This window comes from Nymphalis io, chromosome 22 (assembly GCF_905147045.1).
Source record: "Nymphalis io chromosome 22, ilAglIoxx1.1, whole genome shotgun sequence".
Classification (NCBI taxonomy): Eukaryota; Metazoa; Arthropoda; class Insecta; order Lepidoptera; family Nymphalidae; genus Nymphalis; species Nymphalis io.
Window position 1 is genome coordinate 5,971,468 of NC_065909.1, and position 21,117 is coordinate 5,992,584.

The 21,117-nt window shown below is 32.4% G+C and overlaps 4 protein-coding genes across 4 annotated transcripts; 2 read left to right on the top strand and 2 right to left on the bottom strand.

The window, feature by feature from the left end:
- The first annotated feature begins 2,995 nt into the window (after positions 1-2,995).
- LOC126777254 (proteasome subunit beta type-5) lies at positions 2,996-5,580 on the top strand. Its single transcript, XM_050500257.1, has 6 exons — positions 2,996-3,239; positions 3,345-3,446; positions 3,639-3,738; positions 3,836-4,029; positions 5,056-5,194; positions 5,378-5,580. The coding sequence occupies exons 1-6, from the start codon at positions 3,096-3,098 to the stop codon at positions 5,542-5,544; spliced, it is 846 nt and encodes a 281-aa protein (XP_050356214.1). The 5' UTR covers positions 2,996-3,095; the 3' UTR covers positions 5,545-5,580.
- Positions 5,581-5,761: 181 nt separating this feature from the next.
- LOC126777243 (probable enoyl-CoA hydratase) lies at positions 5,762-9,292 on the bottom strand. Its single transcript, XM_050500240.1, has 6 exons — positions 9,083-9,292; positions 8,683-8,915; positions 7,360-7,510; positions 6,844-6,993; positions 6,132-6,329; positions 5,762-5,975 (listed from the first exon to the last, which is right to left on the bottom strand). The coding sequence occupies exons 1-6, from the start codon at positions 9,222-9,224 to the stop codon at positions 5,857-5,859; spliced, it is 993 nt and encodes a 330-aa protein (XP_050356197.1). The 5' UTR covers positions 9,225-9,292; the 3' UTR covers positions 5,762-5,856.
- Positions 9,293-9,532: 240 nt separating this feature from the next.
- Positions 9,533-17,756, top strand: LOC126777262 (derlin-1). Its single transcript, XM_050500267.1, has 5 exons — positions 9,533-9,881; positions 14,488-14,691; positions 14,912-15,060; positions 16,004-16,114; positions 17,190-17,756. Exons 1-5 carry the CDS (start codon positions 9,729-9,731, stop codon positions 17,323-17,325), a joined length of 753 nt encoding a protein of 250 aa, XP_050356224.1. The 5' UTR covers positions 9,533-9,728; the 3' UTR covers positions 17,326-17,756.
- A 1,444-nt stretch (positions 17,757-19,200) lies between these two features.
- LOC126777275 (NADH dehydrogenase [ubiquinone] 1 beta subcomplex subunit 9) lies at positions 19,201-20,553 on the bottom strand. Its single transcript, XM_050500283.1, has 3 exons — positions 20,387-20,553; positions 19,943-20,085; positions 19,201-19,437 (listed from the first exon to the last, which is right to left on the bottom strand). Exons 1-3 carry the CDS (start codon positions 20,482-20,484, stop codon positions 19,244-19,246), a joined length of 435 nt encoding a protein of 144 aa, XP_050356240.1. The 5' UTR covers positions 20,485-20,553; the 3' UTR covers positions 19,201-19,243.
- Positions 20,554-21,117: the final 564 nt, after the last annotated feature.

Consider the following 21,117-nt stretch of genomic DNA (forward strand, 5'->3'; position numbering starts at 1 on the left):
AAATATAAAATACAAATTGAAACAAGACATTAGTCGACCGTGTGACTGTAGACTTCTTAAGTTGCAATTATGATTTTTTAGGCTATTATTTTCTTGGGCTAGGTTCACATTTCTTAATATGCAGTTTTGGTATCCGAATCGTGACTTTCTTGGATTCACGACTTTTGTATTTGACTCATCTTTGAGTTAAAGTTTTAACCGTAACAAATTATATACTTAACACATCAATCTGTATGGTTTGGGATAAAGGTGAAATTTTCGATCGGGGTCGCGTTAATCTGGTTTAAGGTTGTATTTATAATGTTTGATATTATAGTTTATTTCTAGAATATTCATGATTGTTTCGATTGAATAAAATTTGTAATAACGGTACAGAAGTTGGTGAAGTATATGCAAACTTAACTTTAAAAATATTTTTATAGTAGATTTAAAAAAATTATATTAATAATTATTTCGACATCAAAAATATACAAAATCAAACTATATAAATCCAGCAAAAAGAGCTTTCCTTAGTTTATTTTAACTAGTAGTATTATTGTCGATATTTGTCTATTGTCTTGTTTATTTAACTATCTATTATAATTTACGCGTTAATTTTCACAAAGCTAGTCAATAAATACGTAGCATTGTGGCTAATCAAAGATATTAGGATGATACCATAGATAATTTAGTGTTTTTTATTGATTTGACACATTCCTGAGACTACAACGGCTTTACATACTTGTAAACTTGTATATCCGTCAATACTAATTAGGAATATTATGTCAAACCAGTTAAAATATTACTACAAGTATATTGTATATGGGAAAACCTTAATGTCTTGGATTAGTATGTATAATAATTTACAGACCGCCTCGCTGGTCTAGTGGCTACATATAAGACCGCAGATCCCGAGGTCCTATAGTATTAATCGTTTATAATTACATTGATCCATCAAGTCGTCTATGTGAAACGTCAAATGACAGACATTAAGTAATGATGTGAAGTAATAAACACAGTGATAGTAACTAGACAGCCGCATAAGCGATCACGTGTGCGCTGTAATGTGATTCGTGTCCACATCTATTTCTCAATAAAAACAACTTTCTGAATCCTAAGAACCCTGGTGGTGACGTCATCATTTTAACGAAATATTTTATTTGTTTTATGAATGGATGCATTGTGCAGCGTAGCAATGTGTGGCGTGTTTTTATAAAATAGGTAGGTGGACGGGCAAATGAGCCACCTAATGATAAGTGGTCGCCTCGGTCGTCGGTCTCCTATAAGAGATATTAACCAATTTTTACATCGCTAATGACCAACCCAACCTTGGAACAAAAATTTGTTATATCACTTGTTCTAGTGCTTACACTAGCTCACTCGCCCTTTAAACGAGAACACAACAATACTAAGTTGGTATTGCTGTTTGGTTGTGGTTACAATATCTGATGAGTGGGTACCAACCTAGATGCGCTTGCACAAAACCCTACCACCCAGTATGTGTGCGTAAATGTACATGCAATGTACACAAAAACACACATATAGTTACCCATACACTAGGTAAATTATATTTTAAAAAAAATATTAAATCAGCTTAATTATCAATTATTTCGACCTCATTTTGTTTAAATTATTTACAATGCATTATGTGAAAAGTAATCTAAGCATCGGTTTCCAAGCACACTATTTATTTTACTAAGAATATAATTTATCGTGAACGATTACTATAACTGCACTTCACTATAATCAAAACTTCATTGCAGTAATCATATAATATATAATAATATAATTTATATCTACCGTAATATCAGACTTTAAAACCAATTTTCCTATATAAATTCTACTTTAAGCATATGATGTTATTTATGTATTAAATGAAAACATTGCTGCCATTGTTAAAATGAATATTAAAATGAACGACATTTACAAAAATTGCGGCGTTTAAAAAAAAATACAGTACAGATAAAATTTATATACCTAGGTGATCTTCGCTATACCTACCATAATATTAATACACATGCAATGTTCGCACTTGACAATATTATTGTTGTTCGCCTGAATTTCGACGCCGCATTATTTGATTAAGACTCCCTTTAGGAGCGAATGAAATTGGAATCAGCAATTTTGAGTATGAGCGAGAAGTAAGAACACGATCGAACGACAGAGACGCCGATCAAGATTATAGATACGCAGATCGTATTCGGTTTTTTAATCTATATTAATAAGATTTTAATAATAAAGTACATAAGCCCCATTGCATTTATACTTATAAAAGTGAAGCAATAAAGATTGATCTGACAAATAAACACGTTAATGATATTGAAACCAAGTATAAGCTTCAAGGCTCAAGTCGTACTATTATTGAAAATTTAACGTATGTCTACGTATGACTATATTGATTCGCAGCATAGCTTTCGCTATCCTGAATTTAATTATTTGTCTGATGTGAAGATTATAAAACCACCTCTTATATTAAGCATAATCATAAAATTAAGTATTGCTTATAAAGCTTTTTTTTATTATAAAATTAAAAATACTTTTTTTGTTAGTAAGCAGTTTTTTATGTTTTTGTTTCAGATATAAGAGAAAAAGATTTGTAGACCGTAGCGCCATCAATCATCGGATAGAACAAACTTAAGGAAATACTACCGCCATCTTGTTGTGAATAGTAGTAGAAAAAACAGAATATTTAATTTATAATTAATATAATAGCATTAATTATGAATTTCTGTTGTTACAAAATAATGTAAGCATACTGTGGCATTATCTATAAATGGCTATATTATTTAAAAATAAAAATACGTAGAATTGCATCAGTATAATAATATATAGTTCTTTTAAAAACTACTGTTTATTAAGCTGGATATAACTTAGTTACAAACAAGTAACTACTACAATTATTTTATTTGTAAAATTATTACGATTATAACTAGTATTTTATATCTGCATATCTTTATAATCAAAAGTCACAGTCGTTATAACAAACGACAATGACAGTGAGACTGACAACTGTCATATAGAGCGTTATTTAGCATTTTATTTTCGCTTGTCATTCAGTACTCCTTTTCTGAATTCCGGAAACTTAAGTTTGCTACAAAAAATATTCCTTTATAAAAATGGCTTTATTAGATCTCAGCCGCTTAGACGAGAAAATAAACTTAAAACCTATTGACTCGCTTGCTTCTATTAATACCGACGTACTAGGATACACACAAAATTTCATAAATTGTGCTCAACTTGCGACTCCTCCGTTTGCAAACGTAAGTGAAGGTTATTTTGCCGAAAATGTTTTTGTTCTAGCAAGAATATTTGAAATATTAAAAGCAAGTAAACTTTAAATAATTTAATCATATTGTCTTTTTTAGCCTGTCGAGACTTTAGCTCAGTTTAATACAAAAGATGAGACCGGACGACAAATAAAAATTGAGTTTGATCATGGTACTACTACTCTTGGATTTCGTTATAAGGTATGTATTTAAACATTCCTTCCTTTTTATTCTTCATATGTCATACTGGTGAGATATTTTTTCCATGTATACATTTATTACTTGGTATAAATGTTTCTAACAGGAAAGAAATATAGTATGATTACTACAAAATACACTTTTTTTTCTTAGTTAATATTTGAAGTGAATAACAATTAATATAAATGTATCTAGGGAGGAGTACTACTTGCTGTAGATTCCCGTGCAACTGGTGGTCAGTTCATTGGTTCTCAGTCAATGAAGAAAATTGTAGAAATCAATGACTATCTCCTTGGTAAGTAAAATAAAATATTGACAATAACAAAATCATATATTATTGCAGAAAAATTGTTGAATCTGGATAAATACAAATTTGATCTTGTTTTGTTCAGGTACTCTTGCTGGTGGTGCAGCGGACTGTGTGTACTGGGACCGTGTACTAGCCAAGCAATGCAGACTGTATGAGTTGCGAAATCGTGAGCGTATCTCAGTGGCCGCAGCCAGCAAGCTGATGGCCAACATGGTTTACAATTACAAAGGCATGGGACTCAGCATGGGAATGATGTTAGCTGGATTTGACAAAAGGGTTAGTTGATACATAACTTATTAATAATAATAAAGATGATAAGTTATATTTCTTAAATTTATACTTATATAACATTAATGGTATTATATGTATTAGCACTACTTAAGTGTTGTAGTGTACTGGTTACATAATATCTTAGTTCCCAAGGCTGGTGACACATTGGCAATGTAAGAAATGGTTACTATCCAATTTCTTACAGTACCAATGTCTATAGGCAGTAATGACCACTTATACCTACCTACCTATAATAATAATAATGTCCTCCAGACCGATTTTGGCCACAGCGGCCAATCTCAAGAGTGATTAGCCAACTACGCAGGAGATATTATTGTGCACAAGTGTATGTGCAAACAGAGGTGCACTCTATTCTCTAACTCTCATAATCTGATGGGACAGCAATCCGACACGACCAGAAAGAGTTAAGGCCCAACAGCTTTACATGCTTTCCGAGGCACGGGAGTGTACACACTTACAACTTCTAGACTCCGTGCTGCTACTGAGAATTTTCTGACAGAAAAACCCAATAACTTTTTTATTGGCCCGACCTGGGAACTGAACCCAGGACCTCCGGGTCAGCGGCCTTACATCAAGCCACTAGACCATTGAGGTAGTTAACATCTACCTATATCATATATATGTAAATAAAATTTTAACAGCAGTTATGCATATACAGTAACAGCCTGTTAATGTCCCACTGCTGGGCTAAGGCCTCATCTCCCTTTTTGAGGAGAAGGTTTAGAGCTTATTCCACCACGCTGCTCCAATGCGGGTTGGTAGAATACACATGTGACAATTTCAATGAAATTAGACACATGCAGGTTTCCTCACGATGTTTTCCTTCACCGTCAAGCACGAGATGAATTATAAACACAAATTAAGCACATGAAAATTCAGTGGTGCTTGCCCGGGTTTGAACCCACGATCATCGGTTAAGATTCACGCGTTCTAACCACTAGGCCATCTCGGCTTAGTTATGCATATGCAAAATTCAATTAGAATATACAAATGTTATTTCTCTTATTCTAGGGTGCTCAACTGTACTATGTAGACAGTGAAGGAACACGTACCCCAGGGAAAGTGTTCTCAGTGGGATCTGGTTCTGTGTATGCTTTTGGTGTTCTGGACTCTGGATACCATTGGGATCTTGAAGATGTTGAAGCACAAGGTTTGTAATGAATATTCAAATAGCTTATGCTAAATTGTGTTTCACCATAGAGCATTGTGCATTCTAAGTTATTACTCGAACCTACTGGCAAAAAATGTTATCATCACTTCTACTGCTTACTATAAACTGATCTATTTTATTTTAATTTAAAAAAACAATAGATAATGTTTAATTTTTATACAGAGCTTGGTCGTCGCGCCATCTACCACGCGACGCACCGCGACGCCTACTCCGGCGGTATCATCCGCGTGTATCACATCAGTGACAAGGGCTGGGTCAACATCTCCAACGAGGACTGCTCGGACTTGCATTACAAGTACCAGGAAGAGAAGGGTGTCAAGGATGAATAAATATAAGTTTTTTAATATATTTTAATGTTTAATGTATCAACATGTTTTATTTATCATCATAGATTTGGACTGACTTAGTAAATTACAAATGCAATAGTAAATATCCTTAATAATTTTATTTTATGCGAAGACAGACATAATCATATACAAACGAAAACACTAAACATTGAAAAGTTAACTTCAATAATAAATACTTATAACAATATTTATTTGGCGTTTATTTCAATGGCTCGAATGAAATAAGACTAGGTACTACTTACAACAAACTTAAAAAAGGGGCAAACAAAAACCTAACTAAGATATCATAGACAATCATTTTTTTTTCTTGTCTTCATCATCTTTAACTATGACTTCTTTAACACTTACTTCCAGCTCCCAATCTTCTACAGGCACATCGGTTAGCTTATAAAACTTGCCGTGTTTTCCGATACCTGTAAATTATATATACATTTTTTTATGAACTGTTTAAAAAAAAATTCTTACAGATTCTGTTTCACTCAGTTATAATTTTTTTACTAAATTATGTAAAGCCGTAGACTTTGGGCCAAAGTATAAAAAAAATACTTTACTATAAAGAAACGAATTACCTCCTTGAAACTTCTTAATTCCATTGTTTAAATCTTCAATAGCCGAACCTAACAAGCTCTGCATCACTGCTTCATCACGCATGCTCTCTTCGCTGTTAGGATTCAACTGGGAGTTGACAGCTGCTAATTTGTCCATTATCATTGCGTTTTGTGGGAATTTGATGAGAGACTTCGCTAATTTAATCGATTCGCCAAGTGCTGGATTTACATGCGGAAAAAATGACATTACAAAACAATGAAAACGTTTTTTTTTTATAATAACAGGTATAAGGCATTTCGACTATCTATCTGATCCGAGAGTCGCAGGTTCGATTCCTATTTTTCTGGTTTTTCTCCTATGAGAGGAAATAGCACAAGTTTTTATAAGTTTTTAATTTGCAACATTTTGCTAATGAGAGAAGACTGCTTGTACATTTATGAATGTAATTTAACAATGATGTTCCTCAAACCTTATATATTTAAAAATGTATGTGTATATATCAATTTAGATTAACAAACAAAATCTTTGTTTATTTGACCGAACAACATGAAAATTTATATAATTTTTAAAGTACTTAAATGATTTTGGTGTAATATATACAGGGAAGAAACGTTTGCCGGGAGTTGCTAGTACAATAAATTAATAATAAAAAAAATCTAATACAAAACCGTTGATATTGGTAAATGAAGAGTTTGATTAATGCATGGAGCGGAAACATTTTAATATTCATACCAGTGCCAGTAGAAGTTAACTTGCAGGCGAGGCCCATAACATTTGCATCACACCCAGTAATAGGCCGACCCGTCATTAATAAGTCCAAGGCACGAGACAGCCCTATGAGAGAAGTCAGTCGTCTGCCACCATAGAGGCTTTGAGGAGCGCCTGAAACAAAAAGGAACATTTATAATAAAAAGAATCTTGCTTAGGTCCGGATTTAAATAACAAGACTTCTAAGCGGGTGCCTTGTAAGCCTAGGTTTAAATCTGGGGCTGTGCTTACTACTGCATCAGAAGAAATACAGATATCAATTGGTCACCACTGGTCACTGGCAGTTTTAAGATAATCATGACGGCAGCTTGACTGCGACTTGAGTTTGTTCTCAGTTGCCCGGTGACACTCAACACTAGTATTGACTGCAACGCAATAAACTTCATCTAACTCAACATTGAGATAACAGTGTTGAGTTAGGCGGAGACTAGTTTATTATATAAGCAAGATTATAATTCAAATTATATATTTAAATATTACCAAATCGCCTTCCAAGACATCCTAGTATCGCCGTGTCCTCTATCACTCGAAGATCACAAGCCAAAGCCAGCTCAAAGCCTTCTCCCACTGCATAGCCCGTGACTGCAGCTATAGTAGGCTTGTCGCAGAGCGGTCGACGAAAAAATCGAGACTGTTTAAAAAAAATACAAACATAAATAAAAACAAAGTTGGTACAATAAATTCGACTTATTACTGCTTCAATGATGGTTATATAAGAATTGAAATATAAAAATTTCAAATTGAAAACTATCAGTGATTTCTTTTTGATGGATTTGAATGAAAACCTTAAAACCTGTCTTGGGGAGACATAATGCTCAGAATTTAATTTAATCCAAGCAGTATTTAAACAAGTTTTACTAGAGGCTGCAATTATAACAGTATCATGTGCCTCACACAATGGAATCTAAGATATTATATTCTGCAAATAAGTGTACAATAAACCAATAACATATATGAGGTCCTTACATATAAAATTGGCATTTTGTACGGGAGGAATATAAAGTCAATTTTTTTTTTTTGTAAAATATTAGGTTCTTACATATGAAATTAGCATTTTGCGTGCTGACTACTTTAATCTGAAATATCTCCTCTTTGGTTAAGAATTCCAAATTCAAATTATAAATTAATTTAGCTGGTACATTTGAGTTTTGAAAACAGTCATTCATTTGTTTATGTTCTCATTTTCTGCAGCACTGGTGCCACGGTAAAACTCGTACTCGTAAATATACCGATATTTCATGTTTTCCATTGTGCGGTAATAAACGACGCCAATGAAAAAAATAATGAGGAAAAAACAAATGAATGACTGTTTTCAAAACTTAAACGTACCCGCGAAATGAATTTATAAATTTGAATTTGGAATACTTTACCAAAGAGAAGATATTTCAGATCAAAGTGGTCAGTACGACAAAACACTAATTTCATATGTAAGGACCTAATATATATATTGATATTTGACAGTGGAATAATGAAGGAGTTGGTGCCTAGGTAAATAATGTAGTTTAAAATCCCTGCAACCAAGTTTTAAATCATAAAATTTATGAAAAAAATAATTTTATTTATTTACTGACAAATAAAAGTCAGGGAAGCTAGTCTTTATATAGCATAGAAAGCCTTTGCCCCTTTTTATTGGTGTAAAGATGCTATTTCTTCCTTGCAAGCCTAGATAGCTTTGCTAATAAGAATAATTATTGCATTTATAATTTTTAAGGTCATAAATATCCCACAGCTAAGCTACATTGGTTTCTCCTATTAAAAGAGTTTATACTATAATATATTTATGGAGTATTTATTAATACAAACTGCTGCATCTAATAATGTGTTGTATCCTTTTTCACCAACTTCATCCAGATCAAATCCTGAACAGAAACTTCCTCCTTCACCGTTGAAAACTAAAACTTTAGCTTCAGGATCTTTGTCAAAGGCATTAATAGCTTCTGTCATCTCCCTTAAAGTTGCTTCATCAAGACTATTTCGAGTTATTTGACGATCTATATTTAGAGTCGTCACACCACCATAGTTTTCAACGCATATGTCTGCAATTATAAATAATAAGAATTTCAAAGATGCTTCATTTTTTTAAATAATTTTAAGATATAACATAAAACAGTCTTTCTTTATCCATAATTACAATACTACTTGTTTGGAGCCCAAGTATTCATAATTCGGTTTTAAGTAAAAAATAGTTTTTTTTTTTACTTACTCTTTTTAATTTCTTCAACATGCTTTGGTTTTTCATCCGATTTTATAGCATCACATTTTTTAGTTGAAGAGTGTCTAACAATATTTTTCCTAACAAATGAAAAGTTTGTAACCGAGATAAACTTTTTAATCAAACTCCTCATACTTATTTATGTTATTCTATTTGTTATTTTTTAATTATTAGCGAAATACGTTTCGGCAATATTCTTTTAGAGGTGTTTATTAGATGTTTGTCAAACTGACAGCAAAAATTTAAAAAATTCAGTGAGTGACAGAATGTAAATCACATTTATACGCGTGGTTTAACTTAATTATTCAATAGATATCTTCGTAAAACTTTATCATACATAAACTGTCCTCAAGCAAAATAAATTCAATGTTTAGTTTTATTTAAAGCGTATTGTATTATGCAATCGAGATGGCAACACTTTAAACTCTTGTATCTTGTCAAGTGTCAGCATCAGCAAAAGTATGTCAAAAAACAAAATATCATTATAGCCGAGTTTTCAAGACAAATTCATTTAGGACACGTGTACTTACTGTATTCATTGTTGATTGAATCACGATTGCTTCATTATTTCAAACATACAGAAATCAGTGATTCCACAGACTTAGTGTTGTTTTGAACTTAGTTGAAAAGCGGCAAAATGTCGGAATTCAAGGACTGGTATAACAGTGTACCGTTTTTCACTCGCTACTGGTTAACGTTTACAATAGCTTTAAGTGTTATCGGAAGATTTGGGATTATAAGTTATAGATACATGATTCTTGATTTCTATCCCTTCATAAGCCAATTTCAGGTATGTCTTTTAATTTTCGAATTCAAAAATTTGTTTATTATTATAATTGTACGAAAAACAACAAAGTATATATGTAGTTTATCAACTTAATTGTTATATTTAGTGATTTTTATTTTTTTGACATTTATGCCTTTTGGTACTGTTATAAAAACTAAATGAATAAATAATACTGTAATTCAAACATTTTAAATGGGGTGATGTTTCAGTTTTTAATTTATCATCATCATATCACTATCGACCTTATTTTTATAAACATGCAGTTCATAGACTTCCTTTTAATAAAGATAATTTTATGTATTAGTTATTATAAATGTAAATAAATTTTACTATAATGTACTCTTTACTGTTTGAAGAAAGTTCTCTAGTAATGAAATAATGTTGCATCATCAAAAATTTAAAGATTTATTATTATTATTTAACATACAGGTTATTTTTGTGTTTGGTCTTCAAAAAATGACTGATATAATGTTCTGCAAGTTGTACACCATAATAAAAATGTTACTCTTACTTAATTTCTTTTTGCCAACATGTATTGGTGACAAATAATTCTTAATTTAAAGTTTTCAACAATATTGATACTATGTTTGAGAATCAGAAAAATTGTCTACCATTTCAGAAGATAAGTACTTATGGCCTTAATTATAAAAGTTATTTAGTAGGTGATTAGTAAAACAATGCTTTGTCTTCTTCTTTCGAATGTCATACTAATAATGACAGAGAAGGAGAAAGTAATGTTTAACTAAATAGCTGATAAGTAAAATTTATAAGTAAGCTCATTAATGCTTGCATTAGATATTATTATTATTTATAGACGAGCAGCTGATAAGCTGATATGTCTATGTAAATTGTGTTGAAAAATCATTTTTGCAGAAGTGACAGCTTCTGTGACTTTAACCAGGTATCAAGTCGGTTTTTGAAAGCATTAACTGAAGTGGCCAAAACAATTTCTTCGGGTAACTTGTTCCAATTAGAAACCACTCTGTTACTTAGGAAGTTATGTGCAGCTTGTTTACAGGTTGGAGTTCTGTTTAACTTTGTTTGGTGCCCTCTATATGTTCTATCGTTGTTTTTAGGGTTGCAGATATTCTGTATATCTGGTAAGTCATAGTGGTGGTTAAGGATTTTGTATGTTTCGATTAGGTCACCGCGTAGACGTCTTTCTTCAAGGGTTGTAAGTTGTAAAGCATGGAGTCTCTCTTGGTATGGTACGGCGTAGAGCATGTGGTATCTTGGTAGCTTTTCTTTGTACATTTTCCAGTAAATTTATGTCTTTTTGGTAGTAGGGATTCCAAATTTGAAAGGCATATTCCAATAATGGTCTTATGTACGTTTTATAAATTTTTAGAAATACTCCAATTGTCATCATTTGAAAGGACCTCCTAATTACATAAATAAATGAGTTTGCTTTCTTAACTATTGTAATTATGTGCTTTTCCCACTTCAAATCAGATGTTATAAGTACACCAAGGTCTCTCTGGACATTAACAGATTCAATGATCTTCTCCTTCAAACTGTACACCATTTTAGGGTTAGTTCGGCCAAGATGAAGAACACTGCATTTGGATGTGTTGAGACTAATGATCCAATCCTTGGTCCACTCCTGGATTCTGTTAAGGTCATCTTGTAGTTGCCCTGAGCTTATTAGAGGGTTAGCAAAGAATTTTCCATCGTCAGCAAAGAATGCTGCATGAGATTTTATAAGTTCTACCAAGTCTGTTATGTAAATGCCAAATAGATAGGCAGAAAGCACTGATCCCTGGGGGACGCCGCTAAGCACTTGTTTCTGTTGTGATAAGGAGTTACCAACCCGTACTTGGAATGTTCTATCTGAAAGATAGTTTTTTATCCAATTTAGTAGCGCACCCCTCACACCAATATGTTCCAGTTTCTTTAGAAGCCGTTTGTGGGGAACTCTGTCAAAGGCACGTTCGAAGTCCAGGTAAACAACGTCAACCGGTATATTTTTATCAAGGTCTTTTGTCCATGGGTGAACACATGAAAGAAGATTGATTATGGTTGATCTTTTCTGCACAAATCCATGCTGCCTAGGTGATATAATACATTCACGGCTTAAGAACTGCATCAGTTGATTGCTAATAATTTTTTCCATGATCTTTATGATAATACTAGTGAGGCTGATGGGTCGGAAATTCTCAGGTTGAGTTTTATCACCTTTTTTGTATATAGGTGTTACTATTGCGTGTTTCCAGTCTTGTGGAAGATATTCACTCTGAAAAGATGTATTCATAAGAATAGTCAAAGCTGGAGCTATCGTTTTGACACATGGTTTAAGAATACAACTCGGTATTTGATCAGGTCCAGGTGAGGATTGGGTGTTTAGATTTCGGATGGTTTTTTCCACATCATCAACTGAAAATGTTATGTCACATAAGCTATTTTTTACCTTATTTATTGTAGTAATATCAGTACATTGGTTCGTGTCTGGCTCCTTACAGTAGGCTTTCTGGAATTCTTCCGCAAAGACATCAGCAATATCACTTGGTTCTGTTACCAAGTCACCTTGGTGATTACGCAATGCTGGTGGAATAGTCACTTTATCGATGGCACATCGACGGATATATGAGTAAAAACTTTGTCTCCAAGCTCAAGTATTTTTTCTTCGTAGATGTTTCTTTGCTTCCTGGATAGGGATACACAATTGTTATTAACCTCTCTATACTTCATGTAGTTTTCATTAGTCCTATTAAGTTTGTATATGTCCCATTGTGTCTTCTTTTCCGTAACTAGTTTTAATATATCCTTATTTATCCATGGTTTATTTTTGGTTTTATTTCTTACTTTCTTCTCCGGGGCGTGTATGTTAGAGGCTTTATTGATAGCATCTGAAATACTCAACCACAGTTGTGCAGTATCAGCTGAGAAATTTATTTCCTTAAGATATTTCTCCAAGTCGGAATTGTATTTTTCAAAATCAACAAATTGGTAGTATCGTTTTATTTTTGGGTTTATATCCTTTTTTTTAAGTAGAAGTTGTAGATTAAATTCCAGTACACAGTGATCGCTTTTCCCAATCGGAGGTTTATGATTCATTTCATTTATGAGTGTATCCTCGTTGACCAATATTAGGTCGAGTAGAGATGACTCCTGACATTGTCGAAACCTCGTGGGGCTGTGAACCAATTGGACGAGGTTACTATTTAAATACATGTTGACAAAGAGCTCCTCTGGTCCTGATAGACATTGATCGGTATGTAAAGGCCATTTTAAAGATGGGTAATTGAAGTCACCAGCCACAATTACTGTGTTATTTTCAGAGGCTTCAGAAATTCTGGAGAGCAGTTTTATATCCCGAGGCCTCCATATATTTTCATCTTTATCATCTGGTCTGTATGCACCTACAACGAGAAAATGATGTGTGTCACACTGAATGTCAATAAAGAGTGCTTCTATATCGTCATTCATATATTTGTTGTTCAGTCTGGCCACAATTGGCACACCATTCACACAATCTTTCACATACATTGCCACACCGCCTCCCCTAGTTTTAACAGCTCTGAACAAAGTATAGCCCGGTATGAAAGTGAGATTCGAATAAGGATTCTTATGTTCGTTTGCTAGTTTTTTTGGTGAATAATCTTAGGGGTGCCTCTTATATGTTTTATAGTAAGGTCCTTTTCTCCTTTTTCGATCCTAACTTTCAGATTCTCACGGAGTTTGTTCAATTCCTCACGCTGTTTAGGTGTTTTATCATCATATACTCTTACCTCCTTTTTGAGCTTACTTTTGTTCTTAAGCACCCAAAGAGAATCTTGGCGGGATCCGAACACCACCTTGATTGGACGAGGCTTTCCACAGCCAGGCTCGCGGCGACCCAGGCGCAGCACCCTCACTATACTTAGAGAATGGTCACTTTCCGTATTAATATCAGATAGGATTTTCTTTACACATAACTCATCATATGAAATTCTATCACTGATCAGTATTACTATCAGATTCACTCTCCTTAATGCCAACCATAATGACGTTGTTAGCTCTTCGTTCACGTTCTGCTAGTTCCTCGAGCAATGCGTTGGTATCAGGAAGCGAAGTAATCGACGGTACCGGCGCGGTTGATGGTGCTGTTTTCGACTCAGATAGCTGTTTCTTTATGTCGTTCACTTCCTCCCGCAGTCCATCATAGGATTTGATAAGTTTTAATATATTATAAGGGCACAAATATAGGAGTGTACGTTTGCCTTTTAATCCCATTACGCGCGCCTCACTGCTCGTTAAATTACTGCATTGTAAGCATATGTTTCTTTTGCAACCATCACACTGCACCGCATTTTCATCCGTGTGATCATTTTCACATTGAAAGCACTTCATTTTGCTGAATTTTATAACACGGGGTATCAAATCCGACACGAAAAACCGTTATGGTATTTTGACTTTCACTGCACTTCACTATCGTGGTTTTTTAGCGATGTTTATTATTTAGGTACTTGTATTTATATTAAATAGACACGTTAGAACTAAGTATAGGTCAATTTTCGTATGATTTATATTTTATACAAGACAAAATATTGGACGCGATTTTCAACACTGTTTCTTCTCGAGAGGGTAGAGAGATATAAGCTCATATTTATTGTTTTATTATTATTTCCAGATATGGAGACCTATCACAGCTCTATTCTATTACCCAATAGGTCCATCTACTGGCTTCCATTTTCTAATCAACTGTTACTTCCTCTACAACTATTCACAAAGACTTGAAACAGGCATGTTTGCTGGAAAACCGGCGGACTACTTCTACATGTTGCTGTTTAATTGGGTCTGCTGTGTCGTCATTGGAATATTGGTGAATTTACCGGTAAGAAAAAAATACTCTTTAAAATTATACTGCAAATTTAAGTATTATGATAATAACTACTCAATATAACTATTAAGTTATATAAAAATAAAACATAAATAAAAAAAAAGTTGAATGTATGTTTTTATTTCATCATTTAAATTAAAACAAATGGTAAATATATTAATAAAATTAAAACTCATCAAGAAAATGTATCTAAAAGTTTAATTTTCTCTCGCAGATCCTAATGGACCCAATGGTGCTGTCGGTATTGTATATATGGTGTCAGCTAAACAAGGATGTGATTGTGTCCTTCTGGTTCGGCACTCGCTTTAAAGCAATGTATCTACCATGGGTTCTTCTTGTGTTCAACCTTGTCATTAGTGGAGGGTAAGTTTATTTAAGTAAATATTGCCGTCCCCCCTATGTAATGTAAATAGTGACCCCCCACAACTCTGAGTTTCTTTCACTGGTTTTTCTCAGATAGAATCATAGATAACTAGACAACCTGGCAGATATTATCTATGTATAATTGTATATAATTTGTATCAATTGACATTGCCAAAGGGCTTGGAGTAGTGCCATATTGTGGCAAACAATGTAGATGGTATAAAAACCTTCATCAAAATACATATATGTGCCCAAGCTTAGACTTGAAAATCCAAAATTTAGACATTTTAGGGCCCCAATTTCGAAGAGGTTAGAACAAAATTATATTATTTTTGGTTAGATGGGACCACTGATTCTGGGGTCAGCCTTATAGGCATAAATCTGGGACTGTATCTGCCTTAATCATAAATAGATACACCAACATTGATAAATAAATACACATACATACTTATATGTAATATTTCTTTGCTTTCATCTAGCAAAACTATTCTGATGTTTATATTACCTTTCAAAATGATGACGATGATGAATGTCTGCTTGACCGATACCAGTTCGTGACTGAGGATAGACAACTGCGCAGGAGTGTTCAAAGTACACAAATGTGTGTGTAAACACGAAGCAATCTGTATTCTTTCACTCTCATAATCCAATGGGGTGACAATCTGATAGAAGAAAGTTTAGGGCCAAGACCAAAGGCTTGATGTCCTTTCCGAGGCATAGGAGTGTACACACTTCCACAATCCGGGCTGCTACTAAGAATTATCGACAGAAAAACAATCCTTTTATCGTCCCGCCCGGGGGAAACCCAGGACCTCGAGCTCTGCGGCCTTATAACAATCGCGTATTAAAATATACATCTATGAAAGGGAACGGTAAGGTATGCGCGGGAGAAACCGCGCAGAGCAGCAAGTTACAAAATACAATAATATTTTATTGCTTCTAGGGGTGTTATGGAATTGCTGGGTATCCTCATCGGTCATCTTTCATTCTTCCTATTGTTCAAATATCCTCAAGAGTTCGGCGGTCCAGCTCTTCTCACTCCGCCCGCGTTCTTGTGAGTGATATATTATATTTATTACAAAAAATATTTGCTTATTTTCAGTTGCATATCAATTGCCAACATAAATTAGTTAATAAATTATTTAATAAGAATAAATAACTTCAACTACTAATAGTTAAATATAAATATACAAATTCAAAATGAGTACAAATTTATGATCATGTTAAATGGTAATAAAAATAGTAGCTATATTTCGTTTTGGAATTGCCATTTTGATTCTCTTGACAAAAATTATTTAGTCCAGTGGAGACGATAACACAGAATTACAGCTTATTTCAAGCACAGGAATAAAGACAAAGTTGTTTGACTTTGACGTTGTATTGATGTGATATAATTAAAAACTTGAATAATTGTAGATTAGAGTATTGAATGTAAGCGAAATTGTTATCAAAACCTGGACAATAAAATTAAAGAGGAATAAAGTTGTATTATGAATAAAAATATATTTCCAAGAACTGTTCGCAGTACATAATATAGCTGAGCTATTAATATAACTTTAAACAACAAAATTTACTTTATAATAAAATCAGTAATAATGATAAAATCAACAATAAAAAAACATTAATGGAATTCAACGAAATTTTATCATGTTTTTATAATTTGATAGTTTTTTGATAATAATTTAAAGTCTATCTCTAGCGATCTGTCCGGTGATAAAATCATTAAATGGCTGCAGTATATTGACTATTCAAAGATAATCATTATAATAATAATAACAATATACTGGGACATTTTTCACACACGGCCATCTGATCCCAAATTAAGCTTGTACAAAGTTTGTGCTATGGAAACCAGACAACTGATATACTACATATACTATTTTTCTTTTGTAAATACATACTTATATAGATAATTAAACCCAGACTAAGAACAAACAGACATGTTCATGCACAGAAATGTCTGTCCTAAGTGGGAATCGAACCCATAACCTTCGGCGTGAAAGGCAAGTATCTACCAACTACGAAAACCGGCTCAAATCATTACATGTAAATTGGAGATATATTATTATAAAGATGAAGATGACTTTGGTTGGAACATACTATAGGATGAAATATTTTATTCTGTTTAGAAAGCAAATCTTCCCCGACACAAGATACGTTGGCGGCTTTGGCACTGCACCTCAGACAAGAGTGCCCACAAGACCCGGCGGGACAGTCTTCGGTGGACATAACTGGGGCCGTGGTCAAACTCTCGGAGGCAACTGAGAAAATGTGTACAAACCAAATAAACTTTTATCACAAGTGAATGCATCGAATTTTATTAATTTAAATTTATAGCATATGTTCTATAGACATGTATGGAATGAACATAACAAAAAACTTAAAAATATATTTAAAAGTACTAATGGAATGGTCAAATGGAAATGGTCATGATCGATGGATTCACCGTGGATCCAATTTTTGATAACCAATAGACATTTGTATCTAAAACAAAAGAACATTAAATATTAAATTAAAATCTTTAATAATACAAAAATAAAAGCGTTTCATGATGTTTAAAAAAAAATATTGTGTAAATTTAACTTTAATTGTTGTATGGAGTGTTTGAGACGTGTGTATTGTTAGAGTACTTTAAATAATTCCTTTGACCGACAATGCCGCGATATTAAAAAAAAAAGAAGTGACTATGACACAATGACCAGCAAAAAAAAAATATTCTTGATACTGTATAGTTTTAAGTTTTATATCACATTTTAAAGTTATTTCTTTCTTAACATTCGAAAGAAGAAGACAGCAATAACTAATCACCCGCTAAATGTTCATAAATAAGGCAGTCTTCTTCATTCGTGTTCCAAATCTATGATGACAGAATGACGTGTATTTTCCTCTACACATCGTTAATATGGCCTTTAATAATGTTATACGTATCATTGAACCCAGCTTAAATATCAGTTTTTATTTAATTGATTAGTTTTTTTTTTAATTCGAAACAGTTATTCTATGTACTATTTGAGCAAAAATATATTATTTATATTTTTCATCTACATTTATTAATATCAACATATTTTATACAACAATTAAGTATTATAGAAAATTACACCTTTAATTTGATCTTTAACTTTAGTGTTCAAAATTAATTTAGCTTTAATTACATTCTTGCGCTAAAAATAAATGTAAATACATTTTAAACGCATTAAAAGATCTTCAATAGTAATTGTGTGTATTTTAATATGTTGGATTTATATATTTACTGTTGAAATATTAAAAAATAGATGTATTAAAAGTAGAGATATCATTAAAAATAGTATTATAATACTGCTTTCGATTTTGTGTGTATTTTTTGTACACTATGTTATGGGACTTTAAATAATCTTTGTTTTTGTATATAACATGGTTATTTTAATTTTTAATAATAAATAATTTTTCAGTTTATAATTATTCTTTATCTCAACCTATTTAGTAGGGAAGAATAATAATAAATTTAGAATTTGTAATTTTTAAGTTAAAATTGTTACAATATTCCTAATAATAAATTTGCATAATTAGTGTTCATGACATTATTATAATTTAAAGCTCCAGTTTCACGAAGTTATTTTTTGAGTAATTGTCGAATATTGAGGAATACTAGTTATTTTAACATGGAGTGGACAAGTTACAAATGCTTATTGTTGAATGTCCTAGAATTACTTATTAACATAAATGAACCCTACGTCTAATAATAATGCAATAATTATATTGTTTTCAAATAATATGCTCGAAAGTTAAAATGCCAATTCAGAATTATTCAACACTAGCAACCCACACCCACTTTGTCCATGCTGAACAATTATCTTTTTTACACCAATTATAATTTAATTTATTGGAAAAAAATTACTACCTTTAGTTACATTATTGAAAATTTTCGAAGGGATCTCTAATTATTTGTTAATAAAATACAACCTATGTTACATACTAATAATGTAGACTTCTATATATGAAGTAATTTTTAAAATTAGTATATTTTGAGTTTATCCATTACAAACAAATATTCAAAAGGTCAAATCTTTTCTCTTTATAATATTGGTATAGATCTAAAATTTAATAAAGATATTATATTATGAATGTAACTCAAGGAGGTTGAGATAAATGAAAATAGTTAAATGATAACTGATTACTTTACTATGATAAATAATTGTACACATTCCTAATGGTGGTGATCTTTAGGGTCTGGCTTGCCATATTCCTTCTCCCACATAGCAATAAACTCTTTCTTCCTTTCTTCACGCTTTTTAAAGTACTCCGGGTATTGAGCCTTTTCTAATGGGTGCCAGTAATCTAGCACCCAATCTGGTGGTATAACCTCACGCTCTTGGGCCACACCTCCATGGCTGTAAGGGACTGTAACAGAGAGCATATAATTAAAGTCACATTATCTTATATGTACTCAGACCAATTGTTGTGCCATTTCATAAATTAAAGAATAACAATAAATGAAAACAATTAGTAAGCTCTCACAAATACTAAGATACAGTTTTAATAATAATTTATAATAAATATAAAACAAATAAAACTAAATATCCATAATTATTCCAATAATTGCAAGTTTAAGCACTTAATAAAATATAAGCCGAGATGGCCCAGTGGTAAGGTTAATTTGTGATTATAATTCATTTCGTGCTTTACTGTGAACGAAAACATCGTGAGGAAACCTGCATGTGTCTAATTTCACTGAAATTCTGCCACATGTGTATTCCACCAACACCACTGGAGCAGCATGGTGGAATAAGCTCAAAACCTTCTCCTCAAAAAATGGAGAGGAGGCCTTTATCCTAGAAGTGGGACATTCACAGGCTGTTACGGAATACAGAATAAAATTAATGTTAAATAAAGAATGACTGCTTACATTTCTTAGGAATAGGATGTTGTTTTAAGAAAAGCTCTTCTTCACCCTCCTTTAACAGTTCAACGGCTTTACGCATATCTGTGATCTTGGCATTCTGGTCGAAACGGTCCCTCATCAACACAGCTTGGTAACGGTATACATGACTGCAATGTCAGATATAATATAAAACCAGTTTTTTTGCAGTATATATCATTAACACAATTTATTATAAACAAGAAACAACGTTTCTATGCATTATACACTAAATTAAAAGCTAAAGCTCTACATAAGTTAAATAATTATGTAATCAAAATTAAACCTGATGACATTTTTTATTTTTAAGGTCCAGTAACAAAAAAATAATAATTAAAATCTGCAAAATAAAAGGTTAGTTGTTGAAAACAAGAAGTTACGTAACGGTTAAGGACATTTATACTGAAATAATCTACAATTCAATTTACTTACCGTCTATCGTAAAACGCTTCTAAATTACGCAAAGCTCTTTTATAAAGACTGCATACTTTTTGAGCGTGAGTTTTTATGCCCAGAGGAAGAGTAGCCATTTTCACTATTTACATTTGACAATCTGACTGGTGTCTGACTTATTGTGTTTAATTTGATTTTGAAAGCCGTCAAAATTGACGGCTCAATACAATAGAGTACCTACCAGTACAGGATATTTAAAGAATAGTGTAATAGTACATCCACTCGCTGGTCATGCTTTTATAAATATTTATTGATAAAATTACTGATTCTACTATTACAAATGCAAAAACGTCTTTAAGCTGTATTATCTATAGATTATTTTACGTTTATTTGACCTATTTATAATTTAGTAATAAGTAAAGTAAAATAACATTCATTAAAATAGCTGAATGGTCCAACAACATACCATTTAATTATTTATTAGTACTAGTTATGTAGGTCCATAAACGCATAGTGTGCTAAGTGTCCCAGAAAGTGTCCCAATATTTAAACACGTCATTATAGTACACCCTATTCTCTTGCCCAGGGCCCAGGTTACCTTGATTTATTACGAACGGTTCAGTGGTTCATTAATAAAGAAAAAGTTATTTTAAATTTAAAATATTTTCATGTTTAAGTAGATACCTCTTAATATCTATTTAAGATATTTTAATAAAGTAATAAAAATGCACGGTGCACATATTTTAAGTAAACATGCGTAGGTAACTAGT